Genomic DNA, 16,940 nt, shown 5'->3' on the forward strand with positions numbered 1-16,940 from the left:
ATCATGACCTGAGCCGAAGTTGGCCGCTGAACCGACTGAGCCACCCAGGCGCCCCTACTTACATAGTTTTAAACGTTAAAAAAAGTATTTATTTTTACATTGTGGTAAAGATACATAGCATAAATTTCCCCATCTTTAGCCATTTTTAAGTGTACAGTTAAGTGTCATTAAGCACATTCTCACTGTTATACAGCCATCACCACCTTCCGGCCTCAGAACTCTTTTCTTCCCAGAAAACTGAAAGTCTAACCTGTTAAATAATCACCACCACCAGCCATTCTCCACTGCCACCGTCCCCCCCCCCCCCAACCGTGCTGCTTTCCAACTCTGTAAATTTGACTGTTTGAAGTACCCACATGAGCAGAATTACCCAGTATTTGTCCTTTTGTGACTGGCTTCTTTCACTTAGTATAATGGCCTCACGGTTTACGCACGTGTGGCATGTAGCGTGTGTCCGAAGTTCTGACCTCTGTCTCTTACACCTGCAGAGCATTCCATTATGCGGCTCTGTTGGGAAGTATTTAACCAGTCCCCTCCGATGGACACTTGGGCTATCCCTAATCTCCAGCTTTCCCGCCAGTGCTGCAGCAAAGACCCCTGTCCCTTGTCATTTTGTGCAAACGCAGGTGTGCTCTTGGAAGGCTGGACCAGTGGCGAGGCTGCTGAGTCGGGGGCAAGGGCATCTGGGCTGCTGATCGAGTCTGCCAGCTGTCCCCCACTGGGTTGTACCACGTTATGCCTCCTCAGCCACTTCGGAAGGCAGTCCCTTTGAACTCTTCAATGTTTCCCCTGTAGCTCCCAGGTCTTTCAATGTTTTGCTTATTCTAGGAGAATTTAGCTCCCCTGGGCCGCTCGTCCACTTCCTCTGCCCTATCCTCCTGAGGGCAGCCTGTCACGATTCTCCACTGTCACCTTCATAAACCTGATGATCATGGTTCCGCCTTCATTTCTTGGCCACCAGCAACCCCAGCGCTGACCCCCGCCCCCTCCCTCCTCTGCCAGGCTCACTTTCAGTTTTACATCAAGGCTGAATGACCTTGCCTTCTCTTCTGTACACACCCATGGAGTCTTCCGTGTTTTGTTCGACAGGTTGAGTCTAAACGTTGACAATAATTAAAAGCAGATGTTTACGTGATTTACACAGGGCTTAGATGTTATTGTGACTGTAGAACTTTATTCCTTGTGCTGTGTTTGCATCTCGAGTCGTCTGCACTGGTGCTTTTCAACCTGGTGGGAACAGGAGGACTATTTGGGGTTGGGGTGCCTTTACAAATGCATATCCCCAGGCCTCGCCCCAACCTGCTGAATCTACAGGGGACCTGGGAGTTTGTATTTAAAAAAATTTGTTTTAATGTTTACTATTTTGAGAGAGAGAGAGAGAGTATGGGCAGGGGAGGGGCAGAGAGAGGGAGAGAGAGAATCCCAAGCAGGCTCCACCCTGTCAGCGCAGAGTCTGACGCAGGGCTCGAACTCACAGACCGCGAGATCATGACCTGAGCCCAAACCCGGAGTCAGATGCCTAACTAACTGAGCCACCCAGGCGCCCCAAAGGAGTTTTTTTTTATTTTTTTAATTTTTTTAATTTTTTTAATTTTTTTTTATTTTTGGGACAGAGAGAGACAGAGCATGAACGGGGGAGGGGCAGAGAGAGAGGGAGACACAGAATCGGAAACAGGCTCCAGGCTCCGAGCCATCAGCCCAGAGCCTGACTCACGGACCGCGAGATCGTGACCTGGCTGAAGTCGGACGCTTAACCGACTGCGCCACCCAGGTGCCCCTGGAGTTTGTATTTTTTAAAGCTCCTCCAGCGGCAGTGGCTTTTGGAGTGTTACATACCTTAGTTTCAGGGAAGGTCACTTGACTTTGTTTACTAGGTGAACATCCTCTTGTCTGCAGCCTCACAGGCAGTGGTGCCCCCTCTGCCACGAGCATGTGTCCCCCAGCACACGCAGCCCTTACTGTTGGAAACCTGCCCGGACCCAGACTTATCTCTTGGCCTTTGAGGCTGCAGCTCCCGTGTGAGCCTGGTCTCCCCGCTCCCATCCCACTCTTCCTCCTCATTGCCCTTCTGCCCTGTGGTTTGGTGAGAAGCGTTCTGGCCTCTTCTGGGGTTCTGACAGGGCTGCCTCTGGGCAAGAAAGCACAGCATTGTAAAAGCATGGAGGTGTGCAGAGAGGTGGGCCACAAATATTTTAGAGGACTCAAGTCATTTATTCATTCAACAAGCATCTTCTGACGTGTATTGCAGGCAAGGCTCTAAGGGACCATCTGTGTGAGAGAAAAAGGCACATTTGACAAGTTCTAGGTAGTCAGTTTCCAAGACAGAGATGAAAGAGTTGGGAGCAGGGAGGGATCAGTGCTGGCTTCCTCCCACTCCTGGGATGCTCCAGGGCAGTGTGCTTCATTCAGCCATGGGCTCTGACCCATTAGTGGGTTGTGAAGTCCCTTTAATGGGACTCAACCATCCTTTAAAGAATTGGATAGAATTGAATTCGAATGCGTCTTAGAATGCGTGGTAGTAAGAGTTGTTAATGTCTCATTAATTCTTCCTTCGGCCCTGCCTAAGCTCCTGTTCCCCTGTTAAATACTTAAGTGAGTTTTTTTTTTTCTTTCAATGTTTATTTATTTTTGGGACAGAGAGAGACAGAGCATGAACGGGGGAGAGGCAGAGAGAGAGGGAGACACAGAATCAGAAATAGGCTCCAGGCTCTGAGCCATCAGCCCAGAGCCGGACGCGGGGCTCGAACTCACGGACCGCGAGATCGTGACCTGGCTGAAGTCAGACGCTTAACCGACTGCGCCACCCAGGCGCCCCCTTAAGTGAGTTTTAAGTGTGGTTGTTGAAGCTTTTTTATTTCTAGAGATTCTATCTGGTTCTTTCTCAGCCTGTGGTGTTACTTTGTACAGTTTCCCCTTCTAAGGATCCCTTAGGCTTTTGTGGATTTAGGCAGGGTAGGTGTATCTGTTCTACGGATGTCTGTGTTTGAAGTCTCTTCAACGTCTGTTTCTACTGTCTGTTTTGTGGGTTGGTTCTCTCTCATGACATCTAGTTCCCAAGAGTTCCTGGTTGTTTTTCACTGTACACTGGATATTGCATTTGAAAAATTTGGTACGGAGTGCCTCGGTGGCTCAGTCGGTTGAGCATCCAACTTCGGCTCAGGTTTGAGCCCCATGTCGGGCTCTGTGCTGGCAGCTCAGAGCCTGGAGCCTGCTTTGGATTCTGTGTGTCCCTCTCTCTCTCTGCCCCTCCCCCATGTGCGCTCTGTTTCTCTTTCTCTTGAAAATAAATAAACGCTTAAAAAAATTGAAAGATTTGGTATGAGTCGTTGTGGACCAGGAGGAAGTTACCTTCCTCCAGAGAGGGTGTGCATATCCTGTTACCGGACTCCTGGGGCTCCACCCATCCAAGACCGCCTAAAGCCAGGCACGAATTTTGGGTTTCTTGCACCATCCAAGGGATTCCAACAGAGCTCTCATTGCTGGAAGGAGCTCTTTTCACCTGGGGTGTAGCCCTTTGGGGTCTTAGCTTCCTGAGTGGAGGGTCGCCTGTTAGACTCCCACCTTCCATGGGCCTGGGCTTGGATTTCTGTCCCTGTCACCTGATGGAGTCATCCAAATAAAAGCCCGTGTTTTCTGGAATCAGCAAATATCCTCAGGGCAAAAGTAGCTTGGGTGTTTCTGTATCTCTGAACTTCCCTTTGATCTTCTGTTCGGGCCCAATAATTCTTCACTGTTTTGTCAGTTCTTTAAGAAGTCTTAAAATAATATCCATTTGAAAAACCTGGTTGCTTTAGTTGTTTTCTGGTTGGGTTGGTCCAAAAGACGTGACAACGACGGTTCTCAGCCCTGCCCTGTCACAGCCTGCCCCTATTACCAGGGACAGAAGTCCCCATGTGGTTTCACAAAGTGGTGATCCAAGAATGTATTTCGTAGGCGAGTCAGTTCAGAAAGGCTTGAGCCCCTCTGCTGTAGGGCGACCTGGGGCAGCATCTGTCTTTCCTTCTGTTCTCTGTTCTGGATTGGGAGTGGGAGGGGGTGGTGGGAAGACCAAGGAGCTCACGACCGCCAAGACCTGTGGGCTCCAGGCTCACTCAGACTCCTGGCCCTGGCCCTCCTGTCTCGGTTTGCCCGACCCCAAGTGTGCCTGGCTGCTGTCACTTCACCGCCTCGTCTGGCACCGTCTTGCCCTTCCCTCCACTTGAGCGCCCCATCCCTTTCCTCCCTTCTAGGCTATAGATTCAGGCCCCACCTCATCCACGTGAGGGACTCATTTCTAGATTCCTGTGTTCATCTGGCAGATATTCTCTGAGACCTGACCTGGTGCTGGAGACACGGGGAAGGACACGTGGCCCTGCCAGCCTGCAGATGAGCCTGTCAGATCCAGAACCCCCTTTAATACTATTAGGTGGAATTCAAAAATAATACAATCTATGCATGTCTATATTTATGTAACATAAAATGGGGGGTCCAGGGCCCGGATCTGACTGAGCTTGGAGCTGGGGGGAGGGAGCGAGGCCAGTCTAATGCCCTAAGTGTGATAAAAAAGAGACATAAAAGGAAAACAATTTATAATATAGTAATACATGTTTTAGAAGTCGATGTTGGGCACAACTAGAAGACCCAAGGAAGCAGTCAGAGCTTGCCTGTGAATCATGAAGACGGCAGCCACAAACGCAGGCATCTGGCACGGCCATGAGCGTGGTGCATTCTCTGAAACAGCAAAAAACTCCTGGTCAAGTTTGAGCAACACAAAGAACAGCACAAATTCCCTCAGTTTCGAAACGAGTCGCATTCCTGAAAAATTCAGTGTTTGCTAAAAACTGTGCAACAAGTACTTTGTGTTTCTGTGGGCCACTCTGGGCCCAGAGTGCTGCCCTCCGCTGTCCACCTGCAGGCGTGTGGCAGGACACTCTCGGCAGGAGTCATGCCGGACAGTCTTTATGGTGCAGGTGTCCAGCGTCCCTGTCCTGCCCACTAAATGCCAGCTGTGACCTCTATCAGGACAACCACCCTCCCATTTTCCAAAACAGTTCCTGGTATGCTCCACTTCTCTGACTTCTCTTGGGCACCAGTGGCCTCTAATAAGGCAGTGCGATCGATGTGGTAACCGGGGGACCTGGGGAGCCCTGGGAGCTCCAATCCAGCCTGACGAAGCAGGAGGACTTCTGGGAGGCGGTGACACATGAGCTTCTTCTGGAGGGCTAAGCAGATCCTTGTAAAGACATACTCTCTCCGACAGACTGAGCGCTTATTTCTAGAAGTGATGCCCCCTCATGCTGGTGGTGCCAAGGTGGGCTAGGCAGGGCAGGCCTTGGCGGCTCCATCTACGAATAGAATTGCCATTTTTTCCTTCCCTCTGTCTTTGACTCACTCGGTCTCTCTTCCTGATGGCACCAGGGGGCCTCTGCCTGCTCGTGGGCTAGATAGAAAATCCAGTTTTGCTTTTAGTTGCCGGGGGCTGGATGACCAGCTTTGACCAGAGCAGGCACCTAGCCTTCCTTTGGAGGGTAGATGAGAGGGCTTGAGGGGCTCTCCAGCACAGCCATCCCTGTCCTGGGCTCCAAGCGGCTGGAGAGGCCCAGTACTGCAGAGTGAGAGGGGTCTTAGAGACCATAAGCCCAGCGCCTTGTCCAGGGTGTGGTTCCCTCCTGTGACGGGGCACCCACTGCCTCACAGGACAGCCTGTGCTGTTGTCAGGTGGGTCCATCCGCCTGGGCCAGCACGTCACCATGACCCAGAATCCCCGATCCCCTCCCACCACACTTTCGAATAGGATTTTTCAACTCATGCTTCCTTTTGATAAATAGAAAAATCTGATGCCCTCTCTGGAGTGGGGGCTTATGAAAATCATAAGTGTTTCATCTGCTTTCCAAAAGAAAAAGAGTAAAAGTGAACCTGTTTCTGGAATTTTGATTGGGCAGGTTTTAGGTCAAGTTCCCTGGAAGCAGAGCCTATGACAGGAAGAATTATTGAAGAGGGGTCTCAGGGGAGACCTCACTGACTCAGGGCAAGGGAAGAGCCAAGCAAGGATGTGGTTTCAGGCCAAATAGAAGCGTCAGCCGGATCGTACAGGGAGCTGGGGAGTGACCAGCACTGCGGACAGTCATCTCCAGAGGCCAGACTATCCTGTGTCTGTGCCAGCTGCTCCTGGGAGTGGGGAGGGAGAGGGATGCAACTTCCCAGGCATCTGTGGGCAAGATGGCAGTGGGCCAGAGGAGGATGCAGGTATGAACTGTCAGCCACCGATGTCCACAAAAGCTGGCACAGACAGGGCATGGGGGCGGGCCTGAGAGCCTCTGATAAATCTCCCGTGGGGAGGAGGGCCCGCGTCTGCCTCCCAGCTGGGATCCTGCTTTCACACCTGCCCCAACTTCTTCTGGGTCCTTCTTACCACTACCTCTCCATCCCAGTGGGGCACGAGGGTGGGGAGAGTGGAGGTGGAATTTGGGGGGTGGGGCTGTAGGCTGAGCCTTCCATGAACTGATCTCCCTCCCTTGGCCTGCCCCACCACAGACTGCCTCTTCAAGGTGTGTCCCATGAACCGCTACTCGGCCCAGAAGCAGTACTGGAAGGCCAAACAGACGAAGCAGGACAAGGAGAAGATCGCTGACGTGGTGCTGCTCCAGAAGTTACAGGTGTGTATGTGCACAGGCATGCACCTGTGTATGTGCCTCAGGAATCCGGGTGCACACACGGGGGCTGCTGCCCATCAGAGCCAAGAGGGGCCCTGTGGCTGAGTGGGAAACCCCAAGATGTAAGAGATTGGTATGTGTGGGTGTGAATGAGGTAAGAGAGAGGAAGTAGAGTGCCTTCCCAGTGATCCACTTGTCTATATGACCCTTTGTGCCAGTTAGAAGAAGGTGCTCCTTCCTCCAGGCTGGCATAGCCCTAATGCCCTGAGCACATGGCTCAGTGAGTGAAAGGTGGACTGGTTTTCAGCTTCCACCCAGCCCTTCAGCTGGACGCCATAGTGCAGTGAACAACCTGTACAACTGTACCTGGAGTTACCAGTAGCCCCTGGCGACAGTGGCTCCAGGGAACCTGATTTGAAAACCAGTCTTAACCTCCTTCCTCATTTTATAGAGCTGGGTCCTGGGACCATTAGAGGGGGCTGGGCAGTCCGTGCTTTCATCCTGTGAGTTTGTAGTAGGGCCTGAATGGCCCTCAGATCTCTGACTCACCTTGGGTTTGTTGGACACAGGGACAGTGCACAGTGCAGAGGCCTGGTGGTTGCTCATGGACCTCTTGGGGGCAGTGGCTCAGTTGACATCCTAGCAGTCCCCTCCGGACAGACCTCAGGGCCCAGTCCCCATGAAAAAGAGAGTACGAGGCTTTGGCTGTGGTCAGCAGCTTGGCACTCTGTTTCTGAGACCCTCCCTCAGGTCTGGTGTCCCAGCCCCTGTCCCGTAGACCTTGCTTCCCTGTGTCCCCTTCCTTGAGGAGGTGGGTGTAAAATGGCGAAAGAGTGGGCTTCACCCCATAGCTATAAACTGGGCTGGAAAGAGGGGGCTGAGGTTGGGCTGCCTGAGGTCTGTTAACAGATAACCCATCTTTCTTCCTGGGCTGGGGGTTGTCACAGGCTTCCTTGCTGCTGCGACACACGCCGAGGCTGAACCGGGGATCTGGCCTGGGTGTCGGGCATTTACATGTACACAGACACGCACACACACGTGTAGTCACTCCGTGGGTTTATGGGAAATCATGTGGTACACGGCCAGTTTCCCTAACAGCCACCCTTGCCCCAGCCTCCGTTGTGAGGCCTGGCTGAAGGGACTGAGGAGAAGAACTGGGTAGAAGGGCCAGTGCTTTCAGGGAGTGCCAGTCTGATGGAGGAGACAGAGCCCTGTCTAGAACCCTGTCTAGCCCTGTCTAGGACCCCCCAATCTGATGGAGGAGACAGTGCCTATCCTTAAGCAGCCTCCGGTCTAATGCGACAGAAGTGCCTAAAAACGTGTCCTTAATGGGAAGCCAGCCAAACCCTCAAGGCCCTTGGCGTTGGATCTGTCGGAGTTGGATCTGGGCCACCAGTGAAGACAGTGGCTAGGAGCACACACAGTTTTGGGAGGGAGGATCATAGAGGAGTGGGGTGGAGGGGGATGGGAAGGAGGCGGAGGAAGTAGCACCAGGCGCGTCTGTCAGGTTTTTGGGCTGGGGGAGGGGTCCTGTGATGGGGGCATCAGGAGTCGGCTGAGTTGGGGGTAGTGAGGCACAGCTTAGGTTGTCTGCTGGCAGTGTCAGACGGCACAGGGAGTTCAAGGGCCTGCTGGCATGCCTCCTCCAGATGGGGGGAGGGGGCAGGGGATCGGGGTTCGGGTCCCTGGGCTGCAGACTGTCTGACCTCAGGCTGCCCCTCTGCATTCTGAGTCTCAGTCCCTCATCACCTGCGGAGGGAATGGGCTAGATGGCCTCGGGGGAGGGGGGGGGTGTCACTGGGTACAGTGCCAGAAGCTGTGTGTGTGTGTGTGCACACCTGTGCGTGGGGGGGGATGTGGCCCTCCAGGAGCCGGCTTCCGAGCCTGCGTTCCACCTCTGCGTGTGTCTGTGCAGCACGCAGCCCAGATGGAGCAGAAGCAGAATGACACGGAGAACAAGAAGGTGCACGGGGACGTTGTGAAGTATGGCAGTGTCATCCAGGTGAGACCCACCTGCATCCCCCCCTGAAGAGGCTGGGCTGGCGTTGGGGAGAGGGGTGCCAGCTGACATGCCCTCTGGGGCGTGTCCCTGTGAGGGGACATATCTGCTTCTGGGTGTGCCTGTTTCTGTGTGGCCTGAGTAGCTGTGTCTGTGGGTGTGTTTCCAGCACAGTGGTCACCGGCTGCTGGAGCCTTATGGTCTGAGTTCAAATCTTGGCTCTGTGACCGCGGGCAAGTTACTTAACTTCCCAGTGCCTTTGTTTCCCCGTCTGCAAAATCAGGCCAATGATATTACTTCCCTTTTGGTAGCTGTAAGGTTACGGGAATGAATACATGGGAAGGATTCAGAAATGCTAGCTGTTTTTGTGTTCATCTAGGCTCCTGACAGTCTGTGTGTGTGTGTGTGTGTGTGTGTGAGCATGCGCGCACGCGTGAGTGACTGCACGTGTCTCAATTCGTGTGTTTATGTCTGTGTATCTGACACTGTATGTGTGTCCAGCTGTGACCAAGGTCCAGTGGGCCGCCCAGAGTCCCCGTCCTCGATGGGCTGGCCCCCTGGGGCCCGGTGACCTCACTTGCACCCTGCCTGCCCCCCAGCTCCTGCACATGAAGAGCAACAAGTACTTGACAGTGAACAAGCGGCTGCCGGCCCTGCTGGAGAAGAATGCCATGCGGGTGACACTGGATGCAACAGGCAACGAGGGCTCCTGGCTCTTCATCCAGCCCTTCTGGAAGCTGCGGAGCAACGGGGACAATGTAAGGACAGGGCCCGGCTGGAGGGGCCTGGTGGGAGGTGCGGGCCGCAGCACCAGAGGGGCTTCGACAGGGTCTTTGATGTGGGGACTGGATGAGGTCGTGCCCGTTTCTCAGAGGGGCAGACTGAGACCAGGGAGAGGCCTGGAGGCCTGGCCCTTCCCACCTTCACCCTGTTCCGCCTGTCCCCATAGGTGGTGGTGGGGGACAAGGTGATCCTGAATCCTGTCAATGCCGGGCAGCCTCTGCATGCCAGCAATTATGAGCTTAGTGACAACGCTGGCTGCAAGGAGGTGAGTGAGTTGGTGGGGCCAGCCCGCAGTGGAAGGGCATCTGAACATCCTTGAGGGCACAGAAGGGCCCCTCCCCACCATGGTCTTTTCCTCCACTCCCACCTGGCCAGCTGGGTGAGCTGGGTCTCTACGTCTGCCCCATTCTTTGCCCCACAGGCTGGCAGCCCCAGGGCAGCTGGCTGGGGCCTGGGGGCCCTGGCTTTGAGAAGACACCTCCTCTCTGTGCTCTGATGGGAGCTGGGCTGGTCCTCCCCCCACCCCCTCACCGGGCCTTTCATGCCCCACTCTCCAACCGCTGGCGGTCCGCCTGGCATCAGGGTTCTCTCTGCCCTTCCCCAGGTCAACTCTGTGAACTGCAACACCAGCTGGAAGATCAACCTGTTCATGCAGTTCCGAGACCACCTGGAGGAGGTGTTGAAAGGGGTAAGGACTGGGAGCCCACTGCCCACTGCCACCTGCCTGCCGGCTGCCCAGACCGGCCCTGAAGGTCCCCCTTTCTGCTTTCCCTCACCTACCCTTACCCAGCCCTGCTCTCTGTCAGGCCCTCCCCTCCGTCCCCACCCCCTCCCCCTCCGCCGCCACCCACCGGACCACCCCATCTTTTGCTTCTAGCCTCCCAGCCTCAGTCTCCATCTTTTCTGGATCCTGGCGACCCTCGAATTTTCCTCTTGCTAAGAGTGTGTCAGTGGATAGGGGTCCCCATTCCCTCATCTTGGAGAGCCAGATATTTTGAGCACTCTGTTTCCTCCCCCACGCCTGCTCCATGGATCCAAGCCAGGTGCACTGCCCTTTGCCCTATGCCCTCTTGGGCAAGGGCCTGAGGCTGCTGAGTCAGGGCCTGTGCCCCGATTCCAGACAGGCTTGGAGGGCACACAGTACTGCTGGGAAACACTGCGGCAACGACTTAGGGAGGGACCAGAGCAAGGGGGAAAGAGGGCTGGAGACACCATTAGACAAGCCCTGAAAACCAGGCATCCAGAGGTTCAAGTGGGGCTTCAGGGGATGGAACCAGCCTACTGGGCTGTGGGTTCTATGTGGAGGGGCAGTTGGGAGGGGCAGATATGGGGGTAGCAAAGAGGGTGAGGCTCCTCAGCTAGGGGAGTTGGCAGGCATCTGACCATGATATCTGTTAAAGGGACAGGGGACAGGCCCAAGAGCAGCCCCCTAAGGAGGCTGCCCTGTGTTCCCTGCATCTTCCCCTGCATAGAAGCCTGCAGTGGCTCCCTTGACCCTCTGTTCCCAGCCAGGCTGCTCCATCAGACTTTCCTGCCCCCCTTCAGGCTGCCTCAGCCTATCACTCTCCCTCTCCCGTCTCCCAGGCTCTTTCCAGTTCACCCACGCTCTGTTCAATGCCTTTCTGTCTCTCCCTGAAGCCTGTGCGTCATCCACATATCAGTCAAGCCTCAGCCTGTGTGCCATCTCCTCCCAGAAGCCTTCTCTGATTACACATTCCAGCCCCCAATCTGTGTGGCACTGAGAAAATGAAGCACCATCATCAGGTCGAACCCCGTGGTGCTGCCTGGACTGGTTTCGGTGAATCTGTCATGGCTTTGATGTTAGTGCCAGGCAACCTGGAAGTGAGATCTGAGTGTGCAAAGTCCACCCCTTTTTTTTGTTCTCAACCCTGCGCCTCGTGGATACAAGGGTCACAAGGTTCCGCCAAAGCAACTCACATAATCTGTGTCTAGTTATTCACTCGTGTGTTCACTCCACAGGTGTTAACTGAGAACTTTGTGTCCAGTGCAGTGGTAGGGAAGCCAGATAATGCTGTTAGTGGTCGCAACTGGTGGTTGGAGTAATAGATATAATATTACTAGACGGTAATAGACGACCCGCTGGTTGTAGGTTCGCTGCCGGAGGAAGTGTGGTGGAAAGATAAGGGCTCTGGAGCTGTAGCACGGATTCATGTCCCATTTGTCACTAGCTCTGTGACCCTCGGCAGGACACTTACCTTCTCCGTGCCTGAGCCTCTCCACCTGTAGGGTGGGGATAGCGATGTATGTACCCAGGGAGTCAGTGTGAGGAGGAGGTGAGAAAGTCCACGTGAGGTGGGCACGCAGAGGCTGGCACGTGCTAAGCGTGCAGCGTGACTCCATTATACAAATTATAATCCTCGCAATCTCTGCAAGGAGGTCATAGTAGCCCCATTGTACACGAGAGGAAACTGAGGCTCGGAGATATTAGGGAACTTATCCAAGGTCACACAGCTTGTGAAGCAGAGCCAGGACCCAAAGTTGGTGTCTGTGTCCAAAGCTTCGGAGACGAATAAGCCAGCTGTTCTCCCACCTGTGGGAGCAGAAGAAATGGGCAAGAACTACCCATGTTCGGGCAGAAAGGGCCCTAGGGAGGTGGCAGCCATGGGCCTAGAAGGGCCCCAAAAGGTGACATCCCTCCTGCCTTCATTGAGGGGGTGACTCGAGATTGGCCTTTAGAGGTCAGGTGGGGTTTCTAGAGATATAAATCCGGGAAGGAGACAGTCAAGGGTGGGTTTGACATAGGAAGCTGGGGAAGGATCTGGATAAGAGCCTGGCCCGCCCCAGTCATCTGGACATCCTGGATTTGGGATCTGGGCAGAGCGCCCGGCTGAGGGGCCAGCCCCTGGCCCCGGCCACCCGCTGTTGGGGCCCAGTACACATCTCACCCTCTGCTGGCTGGCCCTGGGAGGAGCCACGGGGGCCCGGCCAGCCGCTCCTGCATCTGACACAGGTGGGGCTGGCCGTCCTGAGCCCGTGACCCACACCTACAGGGAGACGTGGTGCGGCTGTTCCATGCGGAGCAGGAGAAGTTCCTGACGTGTGACGAGTACAAGGGCAAGCTGCAGGTGTTCCTGCGCACCACGCTGCGCCAGTCCGCCACCTCGGCCACCAGCTCCAATGCCCTCTGGGAAGTGGAGGTCAGAGCTTGTGTCTTACCCAGGACCCAGCCCTGGGCTCCCCCCTTCTTCCCCCATCCCCCTGGAGGGTAGAGCTGGGGTGGGGGTGGGGTGTCCAGGTGCCACTCACCCAGAGCTCTCCAGGCGTCCAGAGTAAACTCCTCCAGGCCTCCCCAGGGTCACCCCTCCCTGGCCAGTCCTCCTTCCTGCCTCATCCCTGCACCCCTCAGGTGGTCCACCATGACCCCTGCCGTGGAGGAGCCGGTCACTGGAATGGCCTGTATCGCTTCAAGCACCTGGCCACGGGCAACTACCTGGCTGCCGAGGTGAGTGGGGAGGGAGAGGGGGGCATCCTGAGGGCTCAGGGTGTGTGTGCGTGTGGGCGTGTGTGAGCGTGTGTGCCTGTTGCACGTCTGCACACACAGACATATGTGACTGTGGACCCTGGCTTATCTGCACTCTTGCGTTTAACAAATACTATCAAGTAAGTGCATGAATGTATATAATTGAGTACTATATGAGTATATACGAGTATACTAATGAGTATTACTGTGCCTCTGCTATGTGCCAGGAGCTAGTCTAGGCCCTGGGGATACAACGGTGAGCCAAATCCCCAGCCCATGTATAACTTACATTCCACATTCATGTCTGTCCAGAATACGCAGGCCGGTTATATTGGGGCATTCGTGTGTGTGTGTGTGTGTGTGTGTGTATGTGTGTGTGTGTTCATCTGTGGGTGTCCACGGAGAGGGGAATGAAGGGCAAGGCCTGGGGGCTCTCATTGGTGGCTTCTTCACGAGTGACTTGGGTTTAAGTGCTGGGGTGGGTGCCCCTGGGAGGGTGAGGGCTATTTTGGGGTAGACCTTGTTTTGGGGTCATGTGAGCATAGCTCAGTGTCCAATAGCCTTCCCCATCTCGTGTCTCTGTCCAGGAGAACCCCAGTTACAAAGGCGATACCTGTGAGTCCAAGGCGGCAGGAATGGTGAGGACCAAAGTAGGGCTCTGGGGCCGGGGGAAGAGGGACCACGGGAGGGTGGCCGTGAAACCCTGGGAGGTGAGCTGGAGGGAGAAGGCCTCTCAGGTGGAACCCCAGGTGGTTTCAGGGTGCCTGAGAGGAGGGAGGGGCCTCTGCCTGAGTGGGGGTTCTCACCCCAGCGTGCTCAGGGTCGTGCAGGTCGCCGGAACGCTGGGGAGAAGATCAAGTACCGCTTGGTGGCTGTTCCCCATGGCAACGACATTGCCTCCCTCTTTGAGCTGGACCCCACCACCTTGCAGAAAACTGACTCCTTTGTGCCCAGGTGAGTAGGTGCCATGTGCCTGGGGGCTGATGGGAGTCTCCAGGCTGGGCCATCCTGTCTCTGAGCTCCCTGAATCCCACACTCCTCTGTCTTCCTGAGGTCCTTTGGCCTCAGGACCTGCATGTCCCGTCCCTCTGGGGATGGAGCTCTGAGAGCTGTAGACAGCTAACCACCACTGAATGCTTGCTGTGTGCCTGGCCCTGGGCTCTGTGCATGTGGGTGCTGCCTCATGCAAGTTGCTTTATCAAAATGCCTTCTCTCCAGGGATCTTTATCAGCCACCTGCCCCCGTTGGTCTGCCTACTCAAGCTCAGGCTGCACGAGCTTGTCCAGGGCGCACTGGGTGGGGCCAGGGCTCCCCAATCTTTAAGTTGTTCCCCCAACCCTGAGATTCTGGGCCATAACATCAAGCAACTTCCCAGGTGTCCATCAGGCTTTAGTGTTTATTAGCTGTCTGACCTCAGGCAGCTTACTCCATCACTTTGCCCTGATTTCTTGATCTGTGAAGTGGGAATATCAAGTCTACCCATCAACAGGACTCATGGGAGAAGTAATTGAGTGGCTACAGGCCCCCACGATCCCTTAGCTGAAACTCTTGGGGCCAGGTGCATTTTGAGATTCAGATTGTTTTTCATTTCAGAAAGGTAATGATATTTCATAATCAGAGACAAGAGCGTTTCCGCAATGAAACACACGCGTCTTGACACTAAGTGGGATAAATAGTCTAAGTGGTTCCATTTGTCCAAATGAGTCTTAGATCCAGGTTTACAAACAAGCCAGTTTTGGGGAGTGCGGGTGAGGCACGTGGGCCTCGGTAAGGGCAGCAGGGGGCCTGGGGGCTGTTTGCTGGTCACTCTTCTCTGGCTTGGGCTCCTCGCCTGGAGGGAGCAGTTTCCCTGTCCCGTGGGTGTGGAGTCAGGTGGAGATGTGGAGCATCGGGGGTAGAGCAGACAGCCGGGACGCGATCCGAGGCCCCATCCCCGAGCCCTGACCCTGGCCCCACCTGTAGGAACTCCTATGTCCGGCTGCGGCACCTCTGCACCAACACATGGATCCAGAGCACCAACGTACCCATCGACATTGAGGAAGAGCGGCCCATTCGGCTCATGGTGCGAGGCGCCCGGGGCTGGGGGGCTGGGGCTGGGGCCTTAGCTCGTCCCTGGGTGCCCTGCTGACCCCTGTCCCCGCAGCTGGGCACCTGCCCCACCAAGGAGGACAAGGAAGCCTTTGCCATCGTGTCAGTTCCGGTGTCTGAGATCCGGGACCTGGACTTTGCCAACGATGCCAGCTCCATGCTGGCCAGTGCCGTGGAGAAACTCAGCGAGGGTTTCATCAGCCAGAATGACCGCAGGTGGGCTGCAGGGCGGGGTCATTGAGGTCTCCTGAGAGGCCTTGTCCTCCAAGGGTCTGCTTTTCATGGACGAAGGAGTCACAAAGCAGAAGCCGGGCAGGCGTGGCTGGGGTGGGGGAGACAGAGGTGGGGACTGGTTTCTGCAGGCCCTGGTGGACCCGGGCCCTTGCCTCACTTCTCGTGTACTGCCAGAACTAACCCTGATGATGGGTTGAGGCTCAGAGAGGTTAAGAGACTTGTCCATGGTCACACAGCTAATCAGTGGTGGGGCCAGGACAGAAATGCGGAGCCCTTCACATCAAACACCCTGCCTTGTGCCCAGTTGTTCCTTTCCAGACTGAAGTGTAATGAGATTCTTTGTCTTGGGGGCACTTTGGAATCCAGGGCGGGTGGGGCGAGGAGTGTGTTTTGAGAGCCATTTTGAGAGCCATGAAGCTGGGGAGAGAAGTTGAAGGCTGATGATGGGCTCTGTGCTTTGGCCAGCAGGGTGGGCGGGTGACTCGATGAGAGCGTATTGCAGGCAGGGCTGGTTGCCCATGAAGGACATGTGACGGGTGTGTCCCAGGGGTGTTTCCCAGGGTCGGTGCCTCACGCTTGTCATCCCTGGCGTCCCTTTGTGAAGGTTTGTCATCCAGCTGCTGGAGGACCTGGTGTTCTTCGTCAGCGATGTGCCCAACAATGGGCAGAATGTGCTGGACATCATGGTTACCAAGCCCAACCGGGAACGGCAGAAGCTGATGCGCGAGCAGAACATCCTTAAACAGGTGCCTGTGCACAGGCGTGGGGAATGGGGCGGACCCCGTCTGGGACCTGCAGTGGCCTTGGGGACCGGGCCGGGTGTCCAGGACAGGAGCCATTCCCATCTGCAGTGGACCTTCTGTGTCTGCAGCTTCTCGTCACCCCTTTTCCAAAAATGAGTATTTGTTGAGCACTGACCGTATACCAGTGCCCTTGGCTCAGTTGATCTTCTCCACCTGGGGGAGGTAGTATTATTATCATCCCCATGTTACCCGTGAGGAGACTGAGGCATAGGTGGAGTAACTTGACCGAGAGTTTGCAGCTAGGAAGCAGCAGGGCCAGGATTTGAACTCAGGATGTTGGGTCTAGAACTTGTGCTTTTTTTTTTTTTTAAGTAGGCTCCATGCCCAACATGGGGCTTGAACTCATGACCCCGAGATCAAGAGTCCCATGCTCTACTGATTGAGCCAGCCAGGTGCCCCCAGAACTTGTGCTTTAAAAATATTTTTTTCTCTGGGGCACCCGACTTACCCAGTGGAGCACACGACTCTTGATCTCGAGGTTGTGGGTTTGAGCCCCGTATTGGGTGTGGAGATTACTTTAAATATTCTTTCTAAATTTTTATTGTGAAAACGTTCAAATATGAGAAAGTACTGAAAGAATAGCGCAGTGAACACTACAACCACTGCCTGAATGCACTTGTTACCATTTTGCCAGTTTGGCTTTACGTAACCATGCATCTATACATCTGTCCCTCCACCCATGCGTTTCCAAACAGGGCGCACCTCACCCCTAAGTTTTCCAGTGTGCATCTCCTGGGATAAACACAATAGTGTCATCACACCTAAGAAAATTGGTAATAGTCCCCAATCCATATCAAGTTTCCCTACTTTTCACCCAAAATGTTCTTTTAAAGGTTTTTTTTTGTTGTTGTTTCTTTTGAAGCAGGATCCGATGAAGGTTTTCTCATTCCAAATGGTTGCATTTCTTTGGTTTCTGTTCT

The 16,940-nt window shown here is 54.7% G+C and overlaps 1 protein-coding gene across 3 annotated transcripts in view; it reads left to right on the forward strand.

The window, feature by feature from the left end:
• Positions 1–16,940, forward strand: part of ITPR3 (inositol 1,4,5-trisphosphate receptor type 3) — a 68,027-nt gene that overhangs the window by 21,822 nt on the left and 29,265 nt on the right. For 2 of the 3 annotated variants that reach the window (XM_043591185.1, XM_043591182.1), the window contains exons 3-14: positions 6,514–6,635; positions 8,548–8,634; positions 9,231–9,389; positions 9,581–9,679; positions 10,019–10,102; positions 12,426–12,572; positions 12,782–12,877; positions 13,483–13,533; positions 13,707–13,849; positions 14,858–14,957; positions 15,039–15,199; positions 15,822–15,963. In XM_043591185.1, coding sequence (XP_043447120.1) covers positions 6,514–6,635; positions 8,548–8,634; positions 9,231–9,389; positions 9,581–9,679; positions 10,019–10,102; positions 12,426–12,572; positions 12,782–12,877; positions 13,483–13,533; positions 13,707–13,849; positions 14,858–14,957; positions 15,039–15,199; positions 15,822–15,963 — 1,391 coding nt within the window. The remainder of the gene's footprint in view (positions 1–6,513; positions 6,636–8,547; positions 8,635–9,230; positions 9,390–9,580; positions 9,680–10,018; positions 10,103–12,425; positions 12,573–12,781; positions 12,878–13,482; positions 13,534–13,706; positions 13,850–14,857; positions 14,958–15,038; positions 15,200–15,821; positions 15,964–16,940) is intronic. The other variant, XM_043591184.1, reaches the window with a different exon arrangement.

Source organism: Prionailurus bengalensis, chromosome B2 (assembly GCF_016509475.1).
Source record: "Prionailurus bengalensis isolate Pbe53 chromosome B2, Fcat_Pben_1.1_paternal_pri, whole genome shotgun sequence".
In the NCBI taxonomy this organism is placed as follows: Eukaryota; Metazoa; Chordata; class Mammalia; order Carnivora; family Felidae; genus Prionailurus; species Prionailurus bengalensis.